This window comes from Camellia sinensis, chromosome 1 (genome assembly GCF_055761805.1).
Source record: "Camellia sinensis isolate YWXY chromosome 1, ASM5576180v1, whole genome shotgun sequence".
Lineage (NCBI taxonomy): Eukaryota > Viridiplantae > Streptophyta > Magnoliopsida > Ericales > Theaceae > Camellia > Camellia sinensis.
The window spans coordinates 45,584,693-45,607,289 of NC_138961.1; the positions used below are offsets into that span (position 1 = coordinate 45,584,693).

At 35.7% G+C, this 22,597-nt stretch overlaps 1 protein-coding gene across 1 annotated transcript; it reads left to right on the forward strand.

The window, feature by feature from the left end:
* The first annotated feature begins 1,767 nt into the window (after positions 1 to 1,767).
* On the forward strand, positions 1,768 to 13,738 carry LOC114287341 (PHD finger protein ALFIN-LIKE 1). The gene is made up of 5 exons (XM_028230663.2): positions 1,768 to 2,022; positions 2,150 to 2,182; positions 2,302 to 2,524; positions 12,906 to 13,026; positions 13,113 to 13,738. The coding sequence occupies exons 1-5, from the start codon at positions 1,923 to 1,925 to the stop codon at positions 13,362 to 13,364; spliced, it is 729 nt and encodes a 242-aa protein (XP_028086464.1). The 5' UTR covers positions 1,768 to 1,922; the 3' UTR covers positions 13,365 to 13,738.
* The last annotated feature ends 8,859 nt before the right edge of the window (positions 13,739 to 22,597 follow it).

Genomic DNA, 22,597 nt, shown 5'->3' on the forward strand with positions numbered 1-22,597 from the left:
TCAACCTTCAAAGTTATCGACTTTGTTTGGTTTGTTTTTGAGAGATTAATTTTGGAGAAAATTTTTCAAAAATTTGTTTGGTTTAGTGATTTTGGATTTTTTTTTTCCAAAATCACTCTTTTTCTTACACATCAATCAATCAATTTTTCTCTCTCATCTCTCCTTTTCAATCATTTTTTTTCTCATACACATCTACTCAACTATAACAAAATATCAAATCATTCCAAACTCCCATACTCCAAAACTATTTCTCAAATATACAACCAAACAAACCATTTTTTTTTTAAATTCTCTCCCCAATTTTTTTTAAAAAAATTATCTCCCAAAACCAAACCAAACACACCCATCGTCTTTCCAGTGAGAGTCTTCACAAAAGATTTACATACCGCCGCGGAGACGGAGGATGAGGTTGAGTGTGGACTCCTTCTGGATATTGTAATTGGCGATGAAGGGCGGCGGAGGTAAACTTGAGCGTGAGTAAACTGTTGGCGAAATAGTATGTGGAGGTTCAATCTGGTGATGATGGTGGCAGATCTATCGATTTGCGAAGTTGATTTGGGATGGTAAATCAACATCATAGATGAATTTCTCAGGCGACGACGGAACTGAAGGTCATACGTAGCTAAAGTGAGGAGATTAGAGAGAGAGATATGTGGGTTTGGTTTGGGAATATGCGGATAATATATATATATATATAAGGGTAGTTTAGTCATTCAATAATGTTTGGGAGCTCTAATTTGAGAGCTCTAATGCAGCTTTAATGATGTGAAGAGTGTCTATGTGAAGAGGGAGCCCATACTCATCTCTCTATCTCTCTCTACTCTCTTTCTCTTCCACTTTATTAGAGCTCCTATTAGAGCTACTATTTTAGAGTTATGTAGCATTATTGTTAGTCATGTGATAGAAATTATCCTTCTGAACCTAATGTTTTAGCACAGAGATTTTTGGATAAAAAAATTTTAGTAGTTGTTTGGGATGTGTTACATAAGTGTATTTTTTGACTTTTTAGTTAAAAAAGTAGAGAAAAAAAAATAATTTTAGACTTTTGAACTCATCGCCTTAATTTTTAATATATGTAAGTGTGTGTGTGCTAGGTAAGAGAGAGTCGTTAAAAAAAAAGGTAAATTACAAATACACTCTTGAGATTTGCTTAAAATACCTTGTGATTTGGAAAATTATAAATACCTCATCGTTAGTATTTTTTTATTTAACATAATTAAATGAAAAAAAGAAATTCATATTTGCTCTCCTATATAATAATAAAATTATTTAAATTATTAATTGAAATATATTTCTAACATCATTAAAAGCTGTTAATTAATTTGATGATTTATTAATAAAATAGGTGATTTGTTATGAAATTAGAAATCTCATGAGTGAAATATAATTTTTAAAATTATAAGGAGCAATTTATATTTTAACCAAATCTCAAAATTATATTTATAATTTATCCAAAAAAAAATGTTTGTGAAAGAGAGAATTGACGGAGAAAGTGTGACGTGAAAAGGGGAAAAAGACAAAAAAATAAAAATAAAAAATTCATATCTTGGTAATTATTTTTACACTTACCACTGTTGATATAATTTAAAAATATTTTCCACTGAGACTTGCTTTAGCAAGCTAGTAAAAAGTTAAATTTTAATTTTTTTAATAAAAAAGTTAAATTTTTTATTCAAATTAAAAATTAACTAAAAAAAAAAAAAAAAAAAGTTAAAAGACAATTTTTTATTGTGATATTTTTTCACATCTACAGCTTTTTTTTTCGTAATTTTTTTCGTGCTGTAACTTCCCCTTTCTTTAATATTTTTTTTTTTCACTCTCTCGCTCTCTCACAAACAAATTTCGATCGCGCCCTGAACCCAAACCATTTCTCTCATCTCAAAAAAACCGTTTCTTGACCCCCAAATTGAGTAAAACTAGCCATGGAAATGCCTTCGATCTCTTCGAGCCCCCGTACCGTCGAAGAGATCTTCAAAGACTACTGCGGTCGTCGCGCCGGCGTCGTCCGCGCTCTCACTTACGGTACTTCTATCCATCCCCCCATTCATCAACACACACACTTCAAACCCTAATTTCAACAAACCCTAATTTAATCGCTTTTATCTTTCTCAATTCTCTCTCTCTCTCTCTCTCTCTCTCTCTCCCTCAGATGTCGATGAGTTCTACTCTCTCTGCGATCCAGGTTGATCTCATCTTTCCCCCCCTCTATTACCCCTTTATCTGCATGTTTGTATGTGTACAGTTTTGCTTACTTTGATTTTGGATTTGGGTTTTGGGTTTGTTTTGATTTTCTCTGTCTAGATAAGGAGAATTTGTGTTTGTATGGTCACCCGAACGATACATGGGAAGTGACACTGCCGGCCGAGGAGGTTCCACCGGAACTTCCCGAGCCGGCGTTGGGGATCAATTTCGCCAGGGATGGAATGAATCGGAGAGACTGGCTTTCGCTCGTGGCTGTGCACACTGATTCTTGGTTGCTCGCTGTTGCTTTCTATTTTGGAGCTCGCTTTAATCGCAATGAGAGGTACCTTTTATTGTTTTGTTGCTTCATGTTGAACTGGTTATGATATTGACTGTTGAGTGCATTTTTATATATTGTTGGGTTGATGTATATTGACAAACTCTAAATTTCAATTGGGGACTAAATTTTGTGCCTTTTACATTAGGAGTTCAGTGATGCTTCATTTGTTTAGTTGCTAACTACTTTTGGTGGTTGAATATGTACAACGGTAGATTTTGTATAATCCTTTGGGAGGTTGGGTCGTGTGTTTGCAATTGTATTTAATTACTTCTTAACTGGTATAAATATACAGCTGTTGGTGGTGAGTGGGCTAGTTACCACCAGAGGTGGAAGGGGGGAGAGAAAAGGTAGTCTTAGATAGAGAGAGATAGGGTGAGTGGCAGTGGAGAGTTTTTGAGATTCATCAAAGAAGATCACTGCATATGGCATTTTTTTTATTATGCATAGTATGCATGGAGGTCTTCCACCCCTATTTATAGGAGTGTCAGGCCTTGGAGTCCAACTCACCTGAGCCTACAGTCCCACATATGGATTGATTGCTGACAATGGAACAACCTTCATTGATAAGACAGTCCAAAGGTAGCAACCATCAGTCTGTGGTGCTGAATTGGTTAGAGGTCTAAGTGGCTGTGGTGTTGGTTAAGGGTAGACTTCACCTAATGGCTGGCCCATGGTTTATAGGGCTTGGCATCATGGTTTGGGCCTATAGGATTGGGTTTGATAATTTTTTCCGTCTGGATTGTAATTTCTAGCTATGCTTGGGAGGAGTGCTTGAAGCTAGGGATGACAATTTGAACCCGACCCGACGGAGACCCGACCCCCCGACCCCGAATTGAGCAGTTACCCCCCGACCCCGAATTGAGCAGTTTTTTCCCGAAAAATACCCCCGACGGGCCGGGGATAGTATTTAAAAATAAATTCCCGATGATGTTCGGGCCGGGGACAGGGATACATTTTCCAACCCCGGCCCCGGCCCCCCTATTCTGTTCATATATGTATAAATATATGTGTGTTGTGTGTGTTTGGTACAACAAACATAACACAGAATATATATGTTTGTGGTGTGTGAGTTGGCACAACAAAACAAACCCACCACAGACGCATCATCTGGCTCCTCTCTCTCTCTCTTCCTTCTCTCTCTCTCTCTAACACACAACTGCAGCTCCCTTACCGACGGCTCTTTCTCTGGTTCTCACCGGCAGCCTATGAAGCATGGACACTCCAAAAATGGTGCCGTGGCAGTGTCCGACACGCGGACACGCCGGGGACACGGGGACACGCCGGGGACACGTACGGGACACGCCAGATGGCGTGTCCCTTTAATTTAATAATTTTTTTGGAAGGGGACACGGAAGGGACACGGCGGGGACACGCGTGTCCATATCTGGACACGCCAAGGGACACGGCGGGGTTCTTTTTTAAATTTTCTATATTTATTTGGGGTCAAAGTATAATATTTAACAAGTTAAAAAAAAAAAAAAAAAAAAAAAAAAAAAAAAAAAGAAAAACACTAACGGGCAAAGCCCTAATCGAACAACAGAGGTAAGAAATACTAAAATCAGACCTCTCAGTCGAAGTCGAAGCTCTCCTCTCTCTCAGTCGAAGTCGAAGCTCTCCGAAGCTCTCAGTCGAAGCCCTCCGAAGTCGAACGAAGCTATCTCTCTCAGTCGCAGCCCTCCGACGTCTATCGAAGCCCTCCGAAGTCGATCGTAGACCTTCGATCCACTCGTCTGTGTCTCAGTTTCAGTCGATCCAGCGTCTTCGACCTTCGATCTGTTCGTCTTCGAAGGTAAGCCCCTCTCTTGCCTGTCTCTTTCTCTTTCGCTCTCTCTCTCTCTCTCTCTGCTCTGCTTCAGTTCGACTGAACTGTCTTCATTTTTTTTTTTTTTTCTTTTTTTTTTTTTATACGTTCGACCAGACTTGTTTTTTTTTTTTTATTTTTTTTATTTTTATTTGTTTATACATTTACATATATAAGACCTTTTTTTTGTTTAATTATATGTAAAAAAAATTGTATTTAAAACTGTAAGATTTTTATGAGTATATATTAAAAACTGTAAAAAATTTTTTTATACAATATGTAAACTCTTTTTTTTATTTTTTATATATAAAATTGTATTTAAAAAATAATAATTATAGGTTTATATATATACATATATACAGTATGTAAACTCTTTTTTTTATTTTTTATATATAAAATTGTATTTAAAAAATAATAATTATAGGTTTATATATATACATATATACAGTATGTAAACTCTTTTTTTTTATTTTTTATTTTTTATCCTTCTAATGTTAATGTTAATTTATAGGAAAAATGTCTAGTTCAAATTCTGCCAATAACACACAATCTGCCTTTGATGCTGAAGATGATAAGCCACTATGGAAATATGTGACTAGATTAGAAAAATCTGGTGCAAGAGGGGGAAATTATACTTTTCAATGTAATTTTTGTCGGGTTACACGTAAAGGTTCATACACTAGGGTAAAAGCCCATTTTTGTCGGGTTCATACACGTAAAGGTTCAAGATGTTGGATGTTGAATCTTTTGCCTCTCTTATATTTATTGAATTAATGGTTACTATGTTAGTGTTTGTTAATTTACATAACACATACAAATATATATATTAAAAAAAAAAAAAAATTCGCCGTGTCCCCCGCCGTGTCCGTGTCCCCCTTTTTTGAAAATTGCCGTGTCCCGTGTCCGTATCCGTGTCCGTGTCCGTGTCCGTGTCCGTGCTTCATAGCCGGCAGCTCCCTCACCGCCGGCTTCTTCTCTCGTTCTCACCGCCGACTCATCTCCCTCTCACGGTATCTCTCTCTCTCTCTCTCTCTCTCTCTCACGGATCTCCTTCTCTCTCTCTGTCTCTCATGGATCTCCTTCTCTCTCTCTGTCTCTCATGGATCTCCTTCTCTCTCTGTCTCTCTGTCTCTCTCTCTCTTTCTTGTTTTTTGCTTTTGTTCAGATCTAGAAAATGGTGGAGCTGAAGATGAAGATGTTGATGAAGATCTGTTGGTGATGAAAATGATGAAAATGCTTTTTGATTGGTTAGATCTTTTAAGGCTCAGATGTTTGATTTGTTAGATGTTTTCTGGAGCTGTTTTTTTTTTGGCCGGAGATTTTCAGGGTCGGGGAAACCCGATCCCTGTTAGGGAGCGGTAGTGGGTTTCTCGTCGGGGATCGGGGCCAGGGACGGGGGAGTTTCCACCATCGGGGATTGGGGACGGGGAGGGTGATCCCCGGCCCCGCCCTGGCTCGTTGCCGTTCCTACTTGAAGCTCACCCCTACCTGCAAATTTTGTTTATATAGAATACTTTGGGTAAAGCTGGCTGTACTAATTTTCCCAAAACAGTGTAAAGGAATGGAGATGAGAGGATCTCATAACAAATGATGAAGAAAAATATATAGAAAATCAAAATTGCAACTTCATGTTTATGATTTGATAAGTGAATAGCTTAACTTGTCCTATGGTTAAAGAAACTTTTTGGTGGAATGATGAAACAAGACGAGTGGTTGGGCCAACCATAATTTTATTATACATCCACATGATAACTTTATGTAGTTTCACCAACAAGTTTGACCATAAAATAAAACAAGACATGACAACCAGAGATTGCTGAATTTATTGTAATTTTATTTATGAACTTGTAGATGTAATTGAGGGAGGTTAAAGATAGGTGGGGGGGACCTTGGTGCATTGGGGAGATTTTATGTCGTGTCATTCCCTATGGAGCATTGTGTTTGCAAACATGTCTCTTTGGTTATGATGGAATTCTAGGATTTTACAGAAGAAAATGATTTGATTGATCTCCCTTTGACAGGAGCAAGATACGCTTGATGCAATAACAGAGAAACCCCTTCTCTTTTGATGATTTCTTAGTTTCCCTTGATTTAGATTAACATTTTCTTGGAGTTTGTCAATTACTTGGACAAGTAGAGAAGCTCCTTTTTGTTTGATGATTGACAAATTCTTAGTTTCCTTTGATTGAGACTAGCATTTTCTTGGAGATTGTCAGTTAGTTTTTCAGCAGCCAATGTCAAATCATGCACGTCTTTTGTTGCATAGTTGAGACATTCTTCATAATCGAGCCCTTACAAGTTTGAAAACATGTGGCTGAAAGTGGATGGTTTCATTAATAAAATTAGAACCTATGTTGAGTGGGTCTTGGATATCAGGGGATCTAGAGTATATGATAGCTAAGCAATTGAAATTGCTTAAAGAATATTTGGAAAAGTGGAATAAAGAGGAATTAGGCAATATAGCTTTCGAAATGGCATGCATTAAGGAGACTGATGAAGAGTCTGAAGAAGGTATTTATAGAGGAGTAAGAGTTGCATGAAGGGGAAGCTAAAGGGGAGTTGGGTTGCATTGTCCTTATGGCATAAGAAGGGGTCTATTAGGCAACCCAATATGGGATTGGAGTGGGGTTCAAAAGATTCAAAACAAGCGATAACCAATTTATTAGTAAATGCAATTTCAAATTCGTAAGAACCAAATGTGAATGCTCTAAGAGTGCTATAAGCAAACGATAGATATCAAGTGGTTATAGCTATAGAGGATAAGCACAAGTACTAAATGTAAGATAAGAAGGATAGGGGAAAGAATAAACCAAATGTTGCGATGTATAGTGATTTGGCTCAACCAAGCCTACATCCACTTCCAAAGGCTTCTCCTTGAAATTCTTCATTATTCAACAATAGCTTACAACTTACAAGCTTCCCATGTGCTTGCAAGACAACAAGTATTTTCTCCCAAAATACTCAAAAATACAAATCCCCAAAACAACCTTTTTTTTGGGTAGAGCAAAAACTTTTGAGTATTAATACCCAAACACTCAAATTCCTCACCAAGGGTTCACAAACCCTTTTCCAAATGATTCGAGCAATAAATGAGTACAAGAATGCAAGTAATAACTCCCCAAGGTTGGATGGATTTAAAAGGATAGATTCAAGATTATTACTATGGGGGTGCGAAAGTATGTTTTGGAGTACAAATCCTTATAATTTTAAATTATTTTAAATTTTCTAGTATAATATATGATATTTTTCAAATTTTTGGGGATGTGGTTGCCCCTCCTCGCACCCCCCTAGATCCGTCCTTGGATTTAATACAATGAAGAATAAGTACGCAATGTATTTATGAACTATGACTTGAAAGCTTTGAATTTTTTGAATGGTTTAAAAGTATGAGATCAAATCTTGTCTTCTAGTGAGTTATGATTGTTGTTTTGTAGCCCTTCATCACTTTTGAACTGTTAGTGGTAGTTGAATTTTATTAAATTTGAAAGGAGCAATTAAAAAAAAATCAGTTTTGTATCCAATCGCACCCAAATTAAAAAATCCCAATAGTTGTTGTCGACAACATAATACCATTTGGTGTCAGCACCTTGCATCTTGAAGTTATTTTTCCAACCAACTTGTAAAATAGTGTCGACACCTTCTTAGAAGTGGTTGACTGGGAAGATTGAAATTTCTACTTCCACGGTGTTCCAAATCATGCTAAATTCAATATTTATGGCAAATAAATGTCACAAGGCATGAATTCAACAATTTTAATGATTTTTAACAACATAGATTCAAATCATAGACTTAAGATATGAAATTATAAGCATAATGACTTTCTTGAAACTCGAAATATTTGAGATACAATTGCAATAGAATTATCAACCCTCTAAATTCATTTTGCTATATTAATCTAAGCTTACTCTTAGAAACCTAAGGGCTAAGTCCACAAAAAAACTTCTTCTATCGCATGGCTAATGTGCATTGGAGATCCAACCACATTGGGAGTACAAAGTTCTTCGATTGCATGGCTAATGCTGATTGGAGATCTAAGCACATTGGGAGTTTGGTAATTGAGGGAGTTGAAACTAAGGAGGAAGAAAGCATTCACATGGGAGTGGTGAGCTATTATGAGAATTTGTTTAGGGAGCCACACAAACCAACCAACCCACCCACCCGTCCGAGCCAACCAAAATCGAAGCTCCACAGTCATTTCGAATAAACCAAAGGTCGGCAATGGTTTACTCTGCATCAATTAATTCGGGATTCTTGGACGCTAACAGTTCTCAATTATGTTGACCCGTTGAAATTGACCCGCTCGAATATTTATATATATATATATATATATAAAGATGAGATAATGCATAGGTGGCATGATTATATTGATTTATTGAGATTATGATCAATAGCCGTCTTCTATCATTTGAACAAACAATTTGAAAAATGTCAATTCTCTCACATTTCTCCACAAAACTATCTTCTACCAATAAATAAAAAATTTGGAAAATATAATTTCTCATATTTTCCAAAATTTAGAAACCAACAGCCTCTTCCTCTTTATCTCTTTGATATCTCAAGTCCCAAGTCTATCTCTTGGTCTCCTCTATGAAACCGTCATCTTTTTTACTCTCACCTATGATTCATTCATGTTCAAGTCCTCAGTTAATACCTTCAAGATTTAATTAGATTGAGTCGAAGGCTCTCAATCCTTCAACTCTCTCACGATGATGGAGGATTATTGTCCGATCTCCCTCGACAGAGTGATACAATGACAATGGCATCGATGAAGGCATAACTAGATTTGAGATTTTGATTGATGATTTCTTCTATACTGCAGATCGCATTTTTCTTTTTTTGACTTTTCTTTGTACATCTCTTACTTATATATATATATATATCATACATGTATATTTTTAGATTTATATCTTTCTATTGGAGCATTTATATCTATATATATATATATCCTTGTTACTACTGAATCTTCTCACTACCACTGACCATCAAACCAAAATTGTCACTTGGTTGATTTCAAGGAGGTGTCTCGGTTAACAATGGATGAGAGATCTTCCAGCCCGAAACATTTGGTTCGGTTGACGGGTTCATAGCAAATCCGACTCGACCGGACTAGGAAACACCCCCAAGAGATAAATTTTGAAAAAGTAGAATACTACTTTAGGGATATTTTGGGAAGATGGTAAAAAGTGATTTTTTGACTTTTAATTAAGCTTTTGGTTTTTTTAGACAAGTGATTTGGGAAGTTGGTAAAAAGTTTGCTTTTGGTTTTTTTTGATTAATAATTGTTTATGCTGTCAAATCACAATAAAATAACCAAACTACCTCTATTCAATTTAAAATATTTAGGGGTTGTTTGGAGTGTCCTAAATAAGTGCACTTTTTGTCCTTTTAGACTAAAAAGTTGAGTTTGAAAATATGAATGTTTGGGTTAGCTTTTTGATTTTTATGGAAAAATGTGTATTAAAAAATTGTATAAATTAATGTGTAGGAGAAAATTAGTATTGAGAGTTGTGCAGCCGTAATTGTTGACTTTTTGTGAATAGTGATAACTTTTTAATTTTTTGAGTAATTTTTTGACTTTTTGGCTTTTTTGAGACTTCTCAAACTTGGCCTTACTTCACTCATGTAGCACATTTTAACCTATGAGAGGTAGAATTGTAATTTTACCAGTGGCTGAAAATCAACTTTTTAAATGTCTTTAAATACAAAAAAGCCAACAACTTTTAGCTTTTGCTACAAATGCACAAACGTGGCTAAAAGCCAAGTACCCAAAAGAGGCCTTAATCTCACTATTCTTTTATTTATTTTAACAATTATACTCTAATAATATGCAAATAATATTACAATTTTAATTTTATAATAGTTTGGATACTTGACCTAGAATGTTCGAAAAGTATTCAATACTTCTCAAAATTAGCATCAAGTGTCAGATACGTTTAGGAAGTATCATAATGTGTCTGCAAGTATTTAAGGAGTATTAGTATCCGATATGGATACAACTCCCTTTTAAAAGTATCCATACTTCATCATTTATTGTGATGTTTCTAGAAATATGTGGAGCTTATTGTTGTCTCTCCTTGTTTGGAGTTAATTGGGTGATGTTAGCTGGGTTCTTTAACTTTTTGTATGTTGGGATTATGGGTGCCGTATGATGAGGATAAAGAGTGTTTGAAGGGTGATGATAGGGAATCAGGGAGCCCACAAGTGCACAGCAGTACCGGCCCAATCCATTAAGGAGAAACTCTAAAGTCCACAGACGCCACATTAAGGCCCAACATTTATTGTTTGAAACTCATATCCACTTAAAAGTTTAAGCCTGTAAGTGAAAAGTACATCTAATGTATATTAAGACTCACTCATTTTATTCTTTATTTGATGTGGGATCTTCAAACATGCTCCAACAATCTCCCCTTCATGTGTGAATCAAATATTGGGTTGGGTCTCGCCTTGCTTGCCCCCTCTCTCTCTCGAGTTTAATCTATCATTCATCAGTAGGTTCATTATAGATCATACACGCTTCCCTTTAATCGTGATCTATAATTCTCCAACATAGAGTCTAGCCTATGTTACACGGACTCAGGTGCGGGTATCGGGTGCTGGTGCGTATCTAAGGGTCAGACACTTCAAAATTAAAAATCAAGGATACGTGGATACGGATATGGGGGTACGTCAAATAATTATTTCTTAAATATATATTTTTTTATACACATGAATTATATATATATTTTTATAAACATGAGTTAAAAAGTTGATCCAATAATTTTTTTATATATAATTTATGGACCAAACATATAAATTAACTACATAACAGCCTTTGTTGATTAAAATTTTAATAGGCCCAAAGTTTTATTTATTTGCCTCAGCCCAATTGTTTTAATTTTTTTTTTTATAAAAAGAATAAAATAGAAATATGAAATATAATAAATAAATAATAAATAAAGAATAAGAGAGAGAGAGAGAGAGGGGCAGATCAAAAGCAGATCTGGATTAGAAGAGAAAGGCAGATCTAGAATAGAAGAGAAAGACAGCGAACGAGAGAGAGAGAGAGAGAGAGAGAGAGAGAGACGTGACAGAGAAAGAGAGAGGGGGTTACAGTTGTGCTCGTTGAAGACGAAGACGAAGACGAAGTCGGCCCTTTCGAAGACGAAGACGAAGACGAAGACGAAGGATGCGAGCAGGGGGATCGAAGTCGGCGACAGAGGGATCGATGTCTTGCCCTTTCGAAGTCGGCGACAGGTTCTCTCCTTACTCTCTTCTCTTTCGTTTCTTCTCCCGTATCCATTTGTACAGAGCCGTATCCCGGCCGTATCCCGCACCCGTACCCGTACCCGTGTCGTGTCGTGTCGTGTCGACACGGGTACCTCCCAAAAAACGAAGAGTCTGTGTAACGTAGAGTCTAGCTTGGGCCACCAACACATACTCTATCATGATCCGCCATACTCCATTGAGAGCCACATTGTCGCGGTCCAACCTGGCCACCTACACCAGGATTTTTCTTTGCTCCATCAAGAGTCATCATGGATTTTTCTTGCTCCAAATAGATCGCTAGCCATTGGCTCTGATACTAATTGTTAGGGAATTAGGGAGCCCACAAACACATAGCAATAACGGCCCAATCCATCATGGAAAAACTCTAGAGTACACAGACGCCACATGAAGACCTAACACATATTGTTTCAAACTCATACCCACTTAAAAGCTTAAGCATGTAAGTGGAAAGTCCATCCAATGTATATTAAGACCACTCGTTTTATTCTTTATGGGATATGGGACTCTACCTTCACACATGCTCCAACAAGTGGCTTCCTTGTGCTTATTGTGAAGCCTTTTGAAGATGTATAAACAGATGTTCACAGGCTCAAGCTTTCTTTGTTATGTGATTTTTGTGGTTCCTTATTTTTGTTGGTAGATTTTATAGGGGAGGTGCATTTTTGGGAGGGGTTATAGTTTTTGACCATTCTTGTATCTATTTTCCTGTGATTCTTTTATGCATAGTGGTGTCGTTCACTTGGGTTTCATCTAATACAATTTTATTTTTACTTATCAACAAAAAAATACTAGTTATTTTTATCCAAAAGCATTCCAATAAGAAATGGTGAAGTAGACAGTGATATGGAGAAAGCACAAGACCCGAACTTTTCCAATGAAGTTCATGCTTTGATTTGGACATTTCAAGCTTGCTCAACTACACTGATGGTGGTCATGGATTTGTAATTTGTTGAATAAATTATGCGAAGGGTGGGCAGGTACACTTCCTGGGACCTCTAGAATGTTGTGTTGTCTAAGAAATTGACAAAGGAACATATTTACCATTCTAAATTTAGTGGTCCCCTGTTTTAAACAGGGCCATGATTTTGTCCAAAAGTGGGTGGATAAAAACCAAACATTTATAGGTCATATTTCCAAACTAGGAACCACATTGAGCAGACTGGAATAATTCTCACTAAAACTTCTAGTTAAGGCATGAAGATTTCCTCTTGGGATTCTCAATGTGACTACTTAACATGCTGCCATCATTTTTAACTAGTTGAATCATGTTTCTATGGGAAACCATTAATGAAACCATTTGTTTATTTCATTTAACAGGAAGCGCTTATTTAGCCTGATAAATGATCTGCCTACCGTATTTGAAGTCGTGACAGAGAGGAAGCCCATAAAGGACAAGCCCAGTATGGATAGCGGAAACAAATCCAGAATCACCACCAAGGTAAACCGTTCAATTTCATAAAGATATTTTCTGTTTTTACTCTTCCCCTAGTCTGAGTTATGAATTATGCTGACTTTGTCCTGCAGAGATCAAGTGATGGACAGTCGAAAAACAATCTGAAGCTATATGATGAGAATTATGAGGAGGATGAAGATGAGCATGGTGAAACCCTTTGTGGGAGCTGCGGGGGAAATTACAGCGGTGATGAGTTTTGGATAGGCTGTGACATTTGTGAGAGGTGGTTCCATGGGAAGTGTGTAAAAATAACACCAGCCAAGGCGGAAAGTATCAAGCAGTACAAATGCCCCTCTTGCAGCACTAAGAAGAGCAGGCAGTAGAGGCTGAATGAAAGCTTTGGAGCTCTTACTGTTTAGTTGACTAATATTGCTCTAAAGCAGTTATGTTTGTTTTTTCTCCTCTCTCTGCCCCACAACTCCCCAAAATTATTGCCCTCTTAATTTCTCATGCTCTTTTTTTTTTTTTTTTTTGACTGTCTAGTTGTTAAAATGCTTATGGGCAATGATATTTTTCTTCAAAGGTCAAAGTATATGTTTTATGTTGGTTTTCAATTTTAAGGAATGCTGCTTTGCAAGTGTTTGCTTAGGAACCTGTATTTAATTAGGTCATGCTGTCGATACCATCGTGAAATATTGATTGCTGTTTGATAGTTCTGAATTTTCTGTTGAAATGCAAGAAGAGTGTTAAACCATTATATCCTTATCTCTCTCTATTCGTGTTGTCAAATTTGATTTCTATTTCCTTCACTGTATTGCTGTATCATATAATCTTGTTTTCTACAACGATACGATTCTTACATTGTCACACATTGAAAAAGTAGAAGTTTAGTCACGTGAATACAAGTCTTTTGGGCATTCTCATGGTACTAGTCGGTTTTTAAGGATGAGTTTTATTTAAGTAATTTGTATTATTTGGTATCGTAGCTAACTACAGTGCTGTAACTTATGCGAGTATGGGATTGAATAGGATACGGTTTTGCAGTTTGAGCTAGCTGTGGAGGTGACGATCAACGGGTCTGTCAATAGTTTGGTCTGTGAACAATCTCTCTCCAAACAGAGTGGGTTGTTAAAGAATATATATATGCCCTGATTTAAGAGAGTGAGGACTAGAATTATCGTATGTTTTGCGTTGTATGTTCTGTTAATAAGATCAACCTTTGAACTTCGAATAAAAAAGAAATCTTTATTTGATTATGTACCAAACCCAGATAATCTCACATTGGTTCCCAAGTTTCTTAGGGATTAAGATTTTCTCCATTAAAACAACCTAAGCTTGTAGCGGGGCGGTAGGGACTCGAACTCTTTTGTCGGAAGTGTTTGGGTTTGAGTATCTCGCTAGATGGGGTGAAGCAGGCTTTTTATTTCTATTTTTATGGTATTTGGCCCAAATGACCAATTAATCCAAGTGAGGCAGGCCTTTGCCTGGAGTTCTATGTTTGATATTTTTTTTAGACCTAAAAAAGTAATTAAAAAGTTTTTCTCCACTATTGATTTAAAATGAGAAAGTATGAAGTTGCAAACAAAATATAAAATTTGCAGTTTGTAAATTGTCATGTCATTTTGAATTTTAATACCTCTATTAGATGTTTTGGAGTTTAAATATTGACATGATTCTTTTACTTAGGACTCCAATTGAATCGAATCGAATCAAACTTTGTAAAGCTCGAAATGAATCGAGTCGAGCTAAAACATTGTAAGGCTTGAGAGTTTGGCTTGATAACTAATCAAGTTTGAGCTCAGTTCGAAGTTAGATAATGATTTTTTTAGATTATTATTTATATTATTTAAATAAATAAGTAATATATTTACAAAATGAACCTTGTGAGCCAACACACATTTCTCACATGTGCTATTTTATTAGAAAGGAAAAAGAAAAAGAAGGTAATGAAAGTGTTTGGAATGCGATGAATGATGAGCATTGTCGGTGGTGGAAAAATTTCATTCCAAATCCTGTGTTTAAAAACACAGTATTCCTAAATAATTGTACTCTCATTTATTGGATTTTACAGTATGGTAATAATCTCACAACCACCAATCTAGGCCAGACAATTTTTTTTTATTTTTTTATGACTAACATGAAATTTTTTTGAGACATTTAATTATTATTCTTAAAATTACTTATAATGATGTATTTGATAAATGCCAAATTTTAACTTATTAAATATTTTATTATATGAAATCTAATTTTAATATCATATCATTAAAAATCATTTAAGGGTTATAAAATAAGAAAGGTAACATTAATACAAAACATAACACAGATGCGACATTTCATGTGTGTGGTCACCTCAAGCCTTTTTATTTTTGGGTTTGGTCCAACCACAAAGAAAATCTATCACCTCCTCTTCCTTTTCTTTTTTTGGCTTTTAGCTTACGAAAAGAAAATCTTTCTCTGTTTTTCATTGTGATTTGTGTGAGTGTAGGGTCAAGCTAGCACTACTCAGTAAAGCCCCTCATTCTAAAGCCTTGGCCCAAAAAATACCTTTTAAAAATAAAAATAAAATTATCAGTTGATTTTAATGGTTACAGTTATTTTTTTTTTAAAAGTCCTATACTAAATAAGTTTTAATAAAATCGTTATTAATTTTTTTTTTTATAATGATTCTTTTACATTTGTCGCTAAAAATTAACAAATTAATGACTCTTTTTTTATCAATAATTTTTATAAATTATCACTAAAACTTACAATTAGTAACTTTTTCTGTAATAAAATTTTCAAACTGTTGCTTAAAGTTTAAAATTAGTGACTTTTTTATAACAATTTTTTTTTTTATAAAAAAACTATCGCTAAACTATTAGTGACATTTTTTGTGACACAATTTTTAAACTGTTACTGAAAATTGATAATTAGTGACTTTTTTAATAGTGTTTGATTAAAAATGTCACTAATTATCATATGACTTATTGAATAATAAGTCCATCTATTAGGATTGACACGTAAGTCCCCTTAAAACAAATAAAGAGAAATAACTACGCAATGGATGCTGTAAAGAAAACATAAAAATATATAGTATTTCAATTATTAAAATGTGCAAATTTTTTCATATTTTTGTACTTTCTTTTTTTTTTTTTGGCTGCACCCACTGTGTAATTTCTCCAAAAAATAATTGTTCATTATAATGTTTTGTAACAAACACTACTTCATGTTTAATTTAGTTTTCAAAATTTGTTTCAAGAAATTTTTCTAAAAATTTTAAAATTAGTTACATGAAAAAAATATAAAATATAAAAATAAAAAATACTTATCATTTTTATATAGTTTTACCATTTGGAGGGCATAAATAATTCTTACAAATTTTAAAAAAATATTTTTAATGTTTATTTTTGTCAAACTAGTTTCTATTTTTATTTTTATTTTTAAATCTGAAAATAATTTCAAAAATTCAAACCAAACATAACATACTTTCAAGACCTTAGAATTAGTCGAGGGGTACGCAAACTGACCTGAACACTCAATTATATATACAAAAAGAACAAAAAAAAAAAAAAAAACACTATATTAAAATAATTGATATGTCTATTACACCGTTTATATTATAACTACAATAGCTATAATTTTCACGGTAGGAGTGTACATAACGAATTTGTCATTCATAATATTATTTTATTTTATTTTTTCAAAATGGTATAACACTGCAAACATTTTGTGCATAGTTACATTTTTATTGTGTAAATTTAAATTCAAAATGAAACTTGTCCATATTTCAAATTAGGCATTGTTTCTCCCCATTCTAATTATGGATTGGACCTGTATAATTTGAGCTCGTTTGCCTACCACAGATTCCATGTTGATAATTTGATGAGGAAATTTTCTTTTACCCCTCACGCTATTACTCAAAAATTAATTTAGCCCATATTCTTTTAATAATATCAATTTTATACCTAAATTATTCAATTTCGTATCAAGTTTACCTATGCCGTTAGCTTTCGTCTATAATTAAATGGAGGTTACTAACATGGCACTAAAACTTCATTTTACTCCCTCAACTATTCCAAAAATATCAATTCAACCCCTAATATATATAAAAAAAATTAAATTTAAATATCTAATAATAGTTTTATCTAAAAGGACAAGGAAAATCAATTTTAAATAATAACATTTACAATTTTTTTTAAAAAATGCTTCATTTAAAATTGTCGCTTGAAGTCACAAATTATGGAGTCCACTCTAGAAAAACTAATTAAACCTAAAATTCTAAGTCTACTCACTTTCTTAGCAATTATAGGTAGCTTATCTTCCTGTCTCAATAAGACTGATCGGTATGTAGCATGTGAAAATTGTGGGTAAAAATGTAGACCATGAGATAAATATCTTCTTTTGAGATTTGGAAAATAATATTGAATGAAGAAAATTATTATTAAATATTATATTTTTTTTGGATCAGGAATAAAATCTTCATTGTAAAATCGATAAAAAAATGGGATCAATCTTGTACAACGGTATCAACATATCTCATAAAAAGATAACAAACTTCCATAGGAGGAAGAATCCTAGCCTCCATAGAGGAGAAGAAAAAACCCTTACAAACGAGGGACATAATCTTCACACAAGGAGGATTATTATAGCAAATAATAAAAAAATAAAAAAGCAAACCGAAAACAACCAAATCCAAGTTGCCAAACGCATTCAAAGCTCCATTACACCGCAACCTTCAACTTGAAATCTGATGACCTCACCTTCGTTGGTCAAAATAGAATATTGAGATTAAGGTGATCGCCTAGTGTGAAATGAACGCGTTAAATAGCGTTGGTCTTCGGATTGTGAGAAGATCTGAAACTATATCTTAAAGTTTTGGGTGCAAGCCAAACATCAAATTTGGAATATCGGAAAGAGAGAGAGGTGACGCAAACACCGGTGGCCAGAGGCAAATCTGAAGGAAATGAGGCAGATTTGGTGAGGATGGATCCATGGAGGCGGGAAGGTGGCAGATCTGATGGCGGTGTGGTGGTGGCGTGTGGTGTACTGAATTCCTTTTAGCATTTGAGTACATTATTGGTGATCTTTGTCCCTTTGTGTGTCTTCTTCTTTATTAAACCTTTTGAAGCTTGTGTTGTTATCCATTCTCCCTTGTGGTTGTTCCGTTAGGTATATCCTTGTGTATTCCGAGATGTCTTTTTTTGTAATTTTGGGTGTTGGACAGAAACCGAGAAGGTTGGCCAATGTTTTGGTAGTTCCTAGTCTCACTTTCAGGTTGAGACCGCTCGAGCGGTGAATTCAACCTTCCAATACCTTGATTTGTAGTCTAAACTTCTGGGAGCATGAATTCTTCACTTGAGGAAAAATTCATCGCTCGAGTGAGCAGTCTTTTGCAGAGGGGAATGGAGATACTGGGAGTGAGTGCTTTTTTCTCGAGCGGTCTTTCAAATTGAACTGTTAGCTCGAGCGCACGATTGGTCACTCGAGTGGTTTTAGCTTCAAAAATTGAGTAAAATCACTCCAAAGTTGAGCCTTACTCACTTTTCTATCACTTTTCACTTCACACTCTCTCTCTACATTAACTCTCACTCTCTTTTCTCTCATTTCTGTCTCTAGAAACCCACCAACTCACTTCATTTACTCCTTGATCTCTCACTATCCATTGAGATTTTAACCTTGGTGCTTTCTTTAATTTTGGAAAGCTCGTCGAGGGCTACGTGGTGTACGATGGAGATCGGATTTTAACCCCGTTGGTTTCGGAACTTCTCACCCTTTTTTCTCAAGGTCTTAAGGTAGGGATGTTCTTTGAGTTATATTTATGATTTTTTAGTGTACCTTGTCTTTTTCACTATGTTTTCTAGTGTAGATTGATTTTTGGATCTAGAAAACTATTAGAGAAATGTACTTTTTCTCATGACTTGGTCTAAGATAAATTCTTTTTGGTGTATTATGATCTATTTGGGGATGTTGCTGATAGTGCGTTGAAAATAAAGAGAAAAATCCTATATATATATATATATATATATTTTGTGATGAAACCCTAGATTTTGGGAAAATTTGGGAAAAGTGAAATTGATGTAATATTTGTGAAATTGATGATCAATCTCGTGAGAAATTGAAGAAAACTTTATAAATTGTTTTATTGTTGAGGCATTCACGAAAGGAAAAATGAAAATTTTAATGGAACAATTATGGGAACAAGGGATGTGCATGTCGACATGATTGGAAAAATTGAATGATGGATATTGATTGTGAATATGTGAAAACCTCATATGTCACATGGATTTTAAACTTGGTGTGATTTTGAGAATTATTGAATCATAGAAGTTTTACTTGAACAAATGAGAAAATGTTGGTGATACTGTATAAAGAAGATATTTATATGTAGTCAATTCTCATTGATTCATTTGCATTATCTTCAATTTTATTCACTTGTGATCTTAACTCTGAAATAAATTCTTGGTTTGAGAAAAACAATTGTTGTTAATGAAAACATTTCGGGGTAAATACGTTTGGTAAGTTCGATTATGGGGTGTAGATTGAAAATTAAGTTGGCCTAAGTGTCTCTGGTGTAAGACCAGAAACACGCATGTCTGGGTGCCTAAGCCCTCTAGTTAGTAGTAGTTAAGGTAAGATTTTGGTAGTGCTTGAAACGCCTAGTTGCAGACACTAGCCTTGGGGAATTACCTAAGTCATATTTACTACCCCATTGTTTAAATCTTGGTTTTTATTTTTTTATTTGTATAATGACAATGAATCTTGAATGAATAATTGCATGGGTTTAAAAAGAAATGTAAACCTTTGATATGTAATCATGGAAATGGCACTGTATTTATATAACTTTATAAGATTACTTAAAACATATATATTTTATGAAGATGTCTCTACTGGGCTTTGTGCTCACCCTTAGTGGAAATTGTGCATGAAAGGATGCTATGATCTTGTCTAAATGAAGGCGTGAAATGTGTTGAGAGCAAGAAACTCTCCCTTTTGTGTGATGTTAATGCAAGCCAAGGGCTTAATGTGTTTGGGTTGATAACTTTTTTGTATAACTAGGCTTAAGCCTTGGAACTTGTAGCCTTAGGGCATTTACTTTACTGTTCATTTCGTTTTTTTCCTTATAGTTGCACATGCTATGGATTCATTTTTTTTTTTTTTGGAAGGGTGAATATGTATTGCATGTGGAAACTTCTTTTGTAAAGTCTTTCCCTGTAATGAAATATTGATTGAGGAATTGGTCGATCAAGGTAGGATTGCATGATGGTTTGCCTAATTTCATTTAATTTTATTGTTAATAATTTGGGGGTGTTACAACTTGGTATGAAAGCTACCGTGTTTGAATATTTGGGGCTCGCGAGAAGTGGCTTAGCCACAATGGGTTCATTTCGTTAATTAGGGGATGTTCCATGTTTTTATTTCATTTTATTTATTGTTATGTGATAATATGTTTACTTGACTAGATGGGTATGGGATTGAACTTTTAAAATACGGTTTGCGTCTACCAAATCCCTTGAAGTCTTATTAATCAATACTTATTCTAATAAGAACTCTCAGTGTTTCGTGGGACTAACCCTATCTTGAATGGGTAATCCGCATGTGTTTATGTGACAAGGTGCTTATGTGGAGTGAAACTAAATGTTGATGGGAATTAATAGTGCTATAATTGTTTTGGTGGGACTTATGAGTCTTGGTTGTGATTACTATGTGACCGTATGCCGAGTTGTTCATTTTTTTCCCAAATTAGGATGTCAAGACAAGGACAGACTTGCGGTGGTAGAGGCGAGAGACGAGGTAGGTCTTGCCAAGGAGTGCATGAGGTACCGATTAATGAGGTACCGATTAATGAGGTTCTGGTGCAAGAGGAGTGGTTTGGCCAAGCTAATGAGTCCGAGCAAGCAGTCCAAGCTAATGTGGCTAAGCAAATGGGACAAATGGGAGTCCCGGAACAAGCGGGTCAAATTGCTATGGGTGTCTTAGCCAGGGGAATGGTGGAGGCTTTGAGGGAGTTGATGAACATGTTGAGGGCGAAGAATCAAGCCCCGGGAAAATGTCATAGAGACTAGAGCGGCTTTTCTTACTCAGGAATTTTTGCAAGCTAAGCCGGATGAGTTTCATAGGGGTTCAGAGCCCAAGAAGGCAGATGAATGGTTAGAGAAAATAGTGAAGACGTTTGAAATGCTCCATATTAAGGACAATGAGCTTAGGGTGACTTTATCGAGCTATTATTTGAAAGGAGATGTGGGCCAATGGTGGAAATACGCCAAAGGTAGAGTTGAACCGACATGGGAAGCTTTGTCATTGCTTTCCAACACAAGTATCTATCTCCCACTGTTAGGGAGAGACTGAGGAAGGAGTTTTTAGACCTTAAATCGTTGAACACATCGGTGGCCAAATTCGAAGCAGCCTTTACTAGCTTGTCCTGATTTGCACCGAAGTTGGTGGTGACGGAAGAACGTTGTTGTATTGAATTTGAAAAAAGGCTTATAACCAAAATTTTGTTCAAGGTTTGCTGAGAAGATGATTTGGAACTATGACCGTTTAATGGAGGCGGCGACATATGTAGAAATCACAGTGTAGGCCGAGGAGGAGAGGATTCGAGGTTCAAAATCTAGAGGGCATGAGTCACAGGGGGACTCCAGGACTAGTAAGAGGCACATCGGCTTTGCTCCATCTCAGTCTCATTTACAACATACTAGATCTACTTTTCCATTGCCTGGTATTGACACGAGAAAGAACACTCAGGGTGGGTTTACTTGTTTTAAATGTAGCTAGTTGGGTCACAAAGCCAATGCATGTGCACAGAAGGGATGAGGATAGCAAAAGCCACCACTACTGCCTAACCGATCTCAGAGTTAGTCCCAGAGTAGGGGACAAGGACCTACTTGCTTTCAATGTGGTCAGTCAAGGCATATGAAGAGGGCATGCCAACAGTTGGGAGGCGCATTTGGCTCATCAGGATTGAGGCAGACTTAGAGCCACCAATAGACTCATTCAGTTCAGGCCTCACAAGCTACTCAAGGAGCTACCTCAGCTAAGTCAGTGCAACATGCCTATGCTTTGAGAGATGAGTAGGTTGATCAGAGGCCACAGGGGCGCGTGTACGCTGTTACAGCACCAGAGCAGTTGCCGACAACCTATATTGTGAGAGGTAATTTTGTGGTGTTTAATTTTATGGCTAAAGTGTTGATTGATACAGGTGTATCGCATTCATTTATATCTACTCCTTTTGCTTCTACTTTGAGATTAGAGATTGATCAGCTAGAATCTCCTATGTGGGTTGAGTCACCAGTTGGGGGTAGAGTGGCATTGGGGCGAGTGTGTCACTCTTGTGAAATTGAGGTCGCGGATCGTCGACTCTCTTTTGATTTTATTATCTTAGACATGTACACTATTGATGTTATACTGGGTATAGATTGGTTGTCACATTTCGGGCCACGATAGGTTGTCAGCGTTGCCGAGTGTCAGTATGCACACTTATTGGAGATAGCTTTTATTTCATATGTGATCGAAGTGATAAGTCTTTTGCACCTTTGTAAGACTTTAAGGGTCAGGAAGGGCTTATTTTTTTTTTTGCCCTTTCTATAACTAATGAAGATAGTGTGATTCGTGGTGACTTGCCGATAGTAGTTTGTGAATA